General features: G+C 36.6%; 1 protein-coding gene across 1 annotated transcript in view; it reads right to left on the minus strand.

Annotated features, from left to right (window-relative positions):
• The window catches only part of IGSF11 (immunoglobulin superfamily member 11), a 71201-nt gene extending 66440 nt beyond the window's left edge, over positions 1–4761 (minus strand). The window contains exons 1-3 of the mRNA XM_007943861.2: positions 4606–4761; positions 2174–2381; positions 594–749 (exon numbers count right to left, since the gene is read on the minus strand). Of these exons, the coding sequence (XP_007942052.2) occupies positions 594–749; positions 2174–2381; positions 4606–4644 (403 nt within the window). The 5' untranslated portion in view covers positions 4645–4761. The remainder of the gene's footprint in view (positions 1–593; positions 750–2173; positions 2382–4605) is intronic.
• Between the last annotated feature and the right edge of the window lie 3927 nt (positions 4762–8688).

The raw sequence follows: 8688 nt of genomic DNA on the forward strand, positions 1-8688 counted from the left end.
AATTTTTCAAAAACATTTTCTTTAATATCAGATTTAAACAGTTAGGTTTCATGTAGAAAACTATCAATGATTCTCATGCCTCCTCCATCATTACCTGTCTGGTGTGATCAATTCCTGGATCTCCAGTGATTTGAGGGCTTTTCCTGTTCTCTTTCCCATCTTCCTCCTCTAATAAAGACGTGAGGCTGAAAACAGGAGGATTAACCCTCTCATGACCATGCTGATATTTCTCATACCAAAACAGGCATTCGTGCCTCAAGTAGGAACTGGACTCTCACTTATAAACTTCAAGGACTGTCTTATAATTAATAATATATAAAGAAGACACTATTTAGCTATTTTAAATCTTCATTATAACAGAATTTCCAGATCTAGTTATCACTGGATAAGATAAATTTCATAAAGGAAGCACATAAATGTCTTATTCTCTTTAAAGGTGAACACACAAAATGATCCATATAACATTTTCAGAAGCTACTAATACCATTTGTTATTTTTCAAACTCTAGTAAAGAAACTTCATTATTTTGTGGATCACAGAGTTAGAATTTTCTGTGATAACTAATCAAATGAGTAAAGCAACACCATACATACCCTGAGTGGCTGTTGGAGGTAGTTTGAGGGTATTGTCTAACTTCTCCCAAAGATAAGTTGGTTGAGGAATGCCTTCTTCTGAACTACAGAGCAGAATGACATCACTGCCAATATCCTGGGATCCTTGGATTTGACAGTGTGGGGCAGAAGGGGGAACTATAATAGGAAGAATAAGCAATAAAGTACACATTTACTACAAGCCAAGTGATTATGGAAGAAACATCAACAAACAGTATACTGGAAGCCCAGATAACATTATTTTTTATTTTTTGGAACACATACCAGGAGACTCTCTCATGGGTGAAACCAGAAGATAATCATGCACTAATTCAAACAGAACCAGACGGTTGGCGGTTCAAACCCACCAGCCACTCCTCGGAAGGAAGGTTGGGCAATCCTACTTCCGTAGTGATACTGCCTCGGAAACCCAAGGAGGGGTCGCTATGAGTCGGGGTCGACTCGACGGCACATAACAACAACAACAACAATTCAAACAGGTGGAACACAGGGACAGGGCCTAAAACTTTAGTTGGCAAGGAGCAAATATGCAAAAGGAGCTATCCTTTCACTATCTTTTCAAACTATCTTCTTGTCTTGGCTTCACTTTGCTTCCTCTAAAGAATTCTTAAGATCCTTAATGGCAATATATTGCCTTTAAAAACATTTTTGAAATAAGTTATTTTTTGAGAAGACATTCCAAGGAATAACAATCACTCACCCTGCCAGCTACTCTCTGGCTTAATAAGGTGTTTATTACTTTACAAACAAGAACTAGACAGGATCATTTTGTAAAAACTTGTTTTATGACTGGTAAAGTTACAATAAGGTTCAAATATATCAACTAATTGATGGTAATACAATGGACATTTTACAATCATTACGACAAATAAAGCCTCAATTACATGAAACAAAGAATTACAAAATAAAAATACTAAGGAAGAAGGTGGTAATTTATAGTAAAAAGCAATTAAATAAAAATATAAACTAAGCCTGATATCTCATATTGAGGCATGCAGACAACAGAGTTTAAATACAAGTGATGATATATTTGTAAGGCTAATAACTTTTCAACAAATGTGCTCACCCTTTCAAAAATAAATGAACAAATGAATGGGTGAGTGAATGAATGAACAGAAATGAATGCAAGTGTACAGAGAACCATCTACTCAGTGTAACATAGATATGAGATAGCAGCATTGTTCTCACATGTGCTGAAACTTCTGCTTGGTCCTTAGAACAAATAATTATTGATATAAATTGCTCTCACTAGTAAGCCCTAGCCTATAAAGCTAAAGGAAAATGAGAGGCTATTTTTGACAATATCTTATACGACTTTTCCCATCTTGAGAAAAATTCATTTATGAAGTAAGCTCTATAGAGCTACTTGAAATAGAGAAAAGGGTGGAGAACATTATGTGTAAGAAGCATGGAGAAGCAGAGTAGAGACAGGACTGAGAGTAGACAAGGCATGAAAAGGACATCAAGAGATGGAGGCTGTAGAAAGAAATGCAGAAGTGAATATGGCAGAGAGCAAATTCATAAGAAGGCCCAAAGTGCCCAGAACATTTCCTGTAACTCACCTAATACTGTGAGACCAGTGACCCCAATGTTCCTGCCCCCTCTGTCTGGCAGATTATTGACCAAACACTGGTAGGTGCCGGTGTCTGACAGCTGAGTGTTATTAATGAAGATGGAGACATTAGTGGTTGGCATGGTGCCTGTAAATCCTACCCTACCATGGAACCGGGGGGCACCATCAAACATCTGTCCACCTTGATAGAGAATGACCTGTAAAAGAAAGCAAAATAAATAATTGGTCACTGTGTCCCCTCTTAGACACATAACAATGTCTATTCAGTAGAAAGTAGACTGCACCAAATGCTGGAACATTTCATTGCTAATATTAGCGCTATCACCAACCTTTTGCTATAGCACCTCTGTCTATAGGTATTCCTGGATTCTGAATTTCTCACATACCAAACTATAATAACATTGTTTCTTTATATAACTCCTCAGAATATAGCAACTTTCTTTAATTCTACCATACCGTCAGCCTATAAATATTTTCACTAGTTCAAAAAATGAATTCCAATACAAAAAGTTGTTTTTTTTTTAATTAGCACTGTCATTACCATGCTTTCTAGGTCACAAAATGATAGTCCATGGCTAAAGACAGAATATAAACAGATTTCATAAAAAGGAAAAAGAGTTACATCTCCATGACTACTGTTCTTAATGTTAATTGTCAAAGTTGACTATTATCAAAGTTCACTATTCAGGGGAGATAGGAGAGGACTCAAAATTGTGCAGCAAAAGGCTTTCTGGGCTGAGAGTGAGGGACTTGTTCTATTTAAGCCTTACTTGTAAATGTCTGGGTAAATGGATCAAGTTCTTTCTTTGCCTTTGGCCTCTATCACTGACTCCTACAATGATGAGGTTGAACAAAATGATGTTGAAATTTTCAGTCAATCTACAAAAATTTCATGATTTGATGAAACAAAAAAACTTTCTATTAAATATATATATTTAGATTTTGTACCAGAAAAGTTATTACCTTATCAAATATTTTTAGGTAGTAATAAGCTCATTGAAGCAGAAAGGCTTCATAAAAGGAGTTGTATTTTGGAATACAGATGAATAATTAAGAGACAGGTTTGATATTGGTAAAGGGATTCAAAAATAATTTTTAAAAAAAGATGTACGATTAAGGCATTTGACTGCTAAGCAAGAAGGCTGGCAGTTCAAACCCACCAGCCACTCCTCAGAAGATTGGGCAATCTACTTCTATAGAGATAACACCTTGGAAACCCAAGGAAGGGTTGCTATGAGTCAAATCTACTCAACAGCAGTGAGTTCATTTTTTTTTTTTTAATTAGTTGATAGTTTTTGAAGCAAGGTTATGGGTATGTGGGGGTTCATTGTACTAGTCTATGTTTCTGTTTGAAATTTTTATAATATATTTTTTAAATAAAGAAGTTGTACTTTGGAATAATGGTGTAGTCATGACGACAAGTCATTAATTGTGTGCAGTGAGTAAAACAAAGTATGGTTCTTTCACCTATATATTTGATACAGCTTATTGGGGGACAGCTACCATTTTCACGTATACTCGTTCTTGTGGACACTCTAATTTATGGAAACTCTTTGAGGCTGCTCATATGCCTGGCCATGTTTATATTAAAGTGCTTTTGAAGTTAGCCAAATAAATACATTATTACTATTTAATGCTATTTCCTAATTATTATGGCTATTTTTAAAATAGTATTCCCTCATCCACCTGTGTTAGTACCAGCTCCTTATTATCAAAATATACTTGATTTTTCATTATTAGTATTTCCTGTCAGTAATACCTTTTGATAAAATTCCAGGTCCCTACATAAAAATCTCCTAAGGATCCCCTTCAAAAACTCACTGCCCTATGTAGAGTGGATTCAACTCATAGTGATCTCTCCTTGGGTTTCTGAGGCATTATCTCTACAGAAGTAGATTGCCCAATCTTCCTTCTGAGGTGTGGCTGATGGGTTAGAACCTCCAGCCTTCTGGTTAGCAGTCAAATGCCTTAGGCACTAGGCCACCAGAGCCCCTAAAGGGTCCGCTTAACATCTGTTAATTAAAAAAAAAAAAGAGAGAGAGAGAGAGAGAGAACTGTCTGTTTTGAGAGTTGCCTAGTAAAGGAGAGGAAGGACTTAAAACAGGATAGGCACACTGCAAATGCTACCTGATTCTAAAAATCAAATAGGTATGTAGGTTGTTCCCCTATCCATCTCTACTGAAAAAATTAATGCTTTTGAAGGAGCTCTGGTGGCGTAGTGCCTAAGGCATTAGCCTGCTAACCAGAAGGCCGGCGGTTCGAACCCACCAGCCACTCCTCAGAAGGAAGATTGGGCAATCTACTTCCGTAGTGATACTGCCTCAGAAACCCAAGGAGGGGTCGCTATGAGTCAGATCCAACTCAACGGCAGTGCACTGCTGCTGCTGCAGGATAGGTATGTATTCCATGGAACAGAAGTACCTGTTCAGGTTGGTTAGCATTGGAGAGTGGAATGACCATCCAAATGACATTGAGGTTAATGAGGGCAGCGCTGGTAGTGAAGGTACAGGGCAGTACTGCTGTCTGACCCCGGGCCACTTGGATACTTCCAGGGTTTTCTGAGACTTCCAGGGAAGCTGCAACGCCTACAGAAGAGGGAACAGGAAGGTTATGTGATCACCCTTTCCTGACAGGCCAAACCCCTTCAGAAGAGTTTGTGTTTTACATTATTGGTCATATGAAATCTGACAGAGCAGTCTTAATAAACTACTGACCAGTCTTTGAATCAAAATGATAAAAATGGTTCATTCCTTTTCCTCCTAGAAACTACAGTTGAAAAATACTAGAGCCTATGACTCTATTTTGTAAGATACTATCTAGTTTTTTTTTTTTTTTTGTATCTGGTATTTGGCCAGACTGAAATACAACTTGGGAGAAATCAACTGATAAGATTTGAGAAACGAGATGAGAAATGAAAATTTTAAAGCATTGTTTACAATAGTACAACCTAAAATTTAAAATCTTACATATAAATCTAATAAGATATGCACAAGAATTAAATGCTGAAAAGTATAAAATATTGATGAAAGATATCTAGTATGACAAAGTAAATGGAGATATATAAAGTTCAAGAACTGGATGACTCTGTATTACCAAGATGTCAATTCTCCCCATATATGATTAATATAGGTTAATAGAAACTCCAGAGTCTCTTTGTAAATATTGACAAACTAATTCTAAAATTTATATGGAAAGACAAAGGACTAGAATAGCCAAGGAATACAGAAAAGAACAAAATTGGAAAATTCATACTATCTGATTTCAAAACTTACTACAAAACTATAGCAATCAAGACAGCATAGAACTAGCGTAAAGAGACATATGCAGATAAATGGAGCAGGATTGAGAGTTCTGGAAATAGCCCTTACATTAATGGTCAATTTCTTTTCAAGAAAGATACAAGAAAATTAAATGAAGAAAAGAACAGTCTTTTCAGCAAATGATGCTGGGATAGATAAACATTCATTTTAAAACTTAGACCTTTACCTCATATCATACATAAAAAGTCAACCCCAAATGTATCAAAGACTTAAAACGTAAAAGCTAAATTTATAAAAGTTCTAGAAGCAAACATCTAAGAAATCTTCATGGGTTAGTCTTAGATATGTTATCAAAACCATGATTCATAAAAGAAAATAAATTGAGGATGTCTGGTAAGATGGAGGAATAGGCAGACAAGCAACACAGACCATCTTCAACAAAGAAAAGAAAATCCAATTGACAGAGATACGGAAGATAGTCCTGGAGCCCTGAGCTTTGAAAGGAACTATACAGAAGTGGATTAGGCACCAACTACTGGAAAAACCTGAACGAAAACAGTGAGTACAAAGACGGCTGGAGCTGCAGACTGTCAGCTACTCTGACAGGACCAACAGCCTGAATATTTCCAAGTGGTGTTGGGACCTGAGAATTGACCTAAAGATCAGCCCTGGTCACTAAGGGTTGCAAGGCGATTGCGCTGGTGGCCTATGACTAGGAAAGGATACAGCAAGGATGGAGACAACCTGAGCTGTTGACTTTCCCCTGTCCAGAAGGTGCAGCCATTTTGATTGTTTACAAGCAATGGCCATTTTGGATATTTGAAGTGACAGAGGATGCAGTCATTTTGAAACTTCACTAGTGGCAACCATTTTGGATTTTAAAGTGACAGCATTCTCATTCATATTCCAGGAACCTGAGAATAGGCTCCGTTTGCCAAGGTGGGCAGAGACAAACAAGAGGCTGACAAGAGGAAAGGACACAGGTGGTGAGTGTATAAGTGTTGCCCACTAGCAAATAGAGGAGCATAGCACAGTACTCTGCTTGTGTAGATAACATACAAATAAAACAAAGAAAATGAAAATCATGGGCAAGTCACTCCAACATACAATCACCAATTAAATATAAACACAAAAACGTCACAATGCCTCAGAAACAAGAGAGCATCACAATCCACACAAAGAACCAAGATAAAGTAGGAGAAACAGGGGACCAGGATATAAACCCAAAACACATTCCTGAGGAAGACTCAGTATTAGAATTCCCTGATAAGGAATTAAAAACAATTATATTTAGGCATCTTCAACTAATTGAGAGATAGATCAAGGAAAACAAAGAGGAAACCTTAGAACAAATTCAAAACACAATACAAGAACAAAATGACAAAATAAATGAAAAATTAGAAATAATACAAAATCTACACACAGAAATCCAAAAGATTAATACTAAATTTTCAGAAATAGATAAGACATTGAATGGGCAAAGGAGCAGAATGGAATCAATGCAAGACAGAATTAGGGAGATTGAAGGCAAATACCTGAACACTTCTTCAGAAATGGATAAATCAGAAAAAAGATCAAAACAAAATGAAGAAAGCCTAAGGTTCATGTGCGATACCATCAAAAGGAATAACCTATGTGTCATCAGAAGTCCAGAACAGGAAGGGACAAATAAAACCACAGAGAAAATTGTCAAAGATTTGCTGGAAGAGAATTTTCCTGGTATGATGAAAAATGAGAATATATTCATTCAGGAAGTTCAATGAACCCCAAACAAGATAGACCCCAAAAGAAAATCACTCAGACATATCATCATCAAACTTACCAAAACCAAAGACAAGGAAAGAATCATGAGAATAGCATGGGAAAACAAAAAGTTACCTATAAGGGGCAACCAATAAAACTAAGCTTGGATTTCTCAACAGAAGCCATGCAGGTGAGAAGACAATGGTATGGTATATATAAAACCCTGAAAGATAAAAATTTTCAACCAAGAATTATGTACCCAGCAAAATTGTCCCTCGAATATGATAGTGAAATTAGGACATTTCCAGATAAGCAGAAATTAAGGGAATTTGTTAAAATCAGACAAACCTTACAAGAAATGCTAAAGGGAGCCCTTTGGACAGAGAAGGAACAGCCAACAACAACTGACCATTAACACACATGATGATATAACCCAGAAACCAACCCAGCTAGGGAACTATCCAAAGTAAATAAGCCTACAAGATTGTAAACAGGGAACCAGAGACATCAATTGACAAATGAGAACAACTACAAACCAAAAAGAGGAAAAAAAATGTATCATTACAGAACTTCTAGATGGTAGGGGAATCAAGACAACTACAAGATAGAACAGACTGTTCTAAACTTGGGAAGAAAATTATAAATCAGAGGGTAATCTCAAAGAAAAATGATAAACCTTCACATCAAAATCAAAAAGAGGACCAACATAAATATTCAGCAAATACTAAAACAACAGCAATGAAGGAAGTGATAACACGATTCATAAACAAAACAAGCTCAACATAGAAAACTATACGGAGCAAAGAAATCAACACCATGAAAAAGCACATAACAAAAATGACAGCAACAAATTAATATTTCCTGATAATTACATATATGGCAAGGGACTTATATCTCTAAGATTTATAGAAAACTCCAATGCCTCAACCCAAAGTAATTAACAATCCAATTGAAAAATGGGCAGAAGACATGAATAGATACTTCACCAAGGAGGATATTCAGGTGGCCAGCTAATACATGAAGAGATGCTCACAATCATTGGCCAACAGAGAGCTGCAAATCAAGACAACAAGATACCATCTATCCCCAGCAGTGATGGCAAGGTTCAATGAGACAGAAAATAAATGCTGGCAGGGATGTGGAGAGATTGGGACTCTCATATACTTATGGTGGGACTGTGAAGTGATATATCCACTGGGGAAAGCAATATGGCGATTCCATAGAAAGCTGGGATTGGAGATACCACTTGATCTAGCAATCCCATTTCTAGGTATATATACTAGAGAGGTGAGAGCCAGGTTAGGAACAGATATATGCACACTCATGTTCATTGCAGCACTATTTACAATAGCAAAAAAGATGGAAACAACCTACATGCCCATCAGCAGAAGAGTGAATGACAAAACTATGGTACGTAGACATAATGGAATGCTATGCAGCACCAAAGAATAATGTAGAGTCTGCAAAATACCGCATAATACAGATAAACTTGGAGGATATT

The sequence above is a fragment of the Orycteropus afer genome, unplaced genomic scaffold, assembly GCF_000298275.1.
Source record: "Orycteropus afer afer isolate SDZICR_OR568_19922 unplaced genomic scaffold, OryAfe1.0 scaffold00114, whole genome shotgun sequence".
NCBI lineage: Eukaryota > Metazoa > Chordata > Mammalia > Tubulidentata > Orycteropodidae > Orycteropus > Orycteropus afer.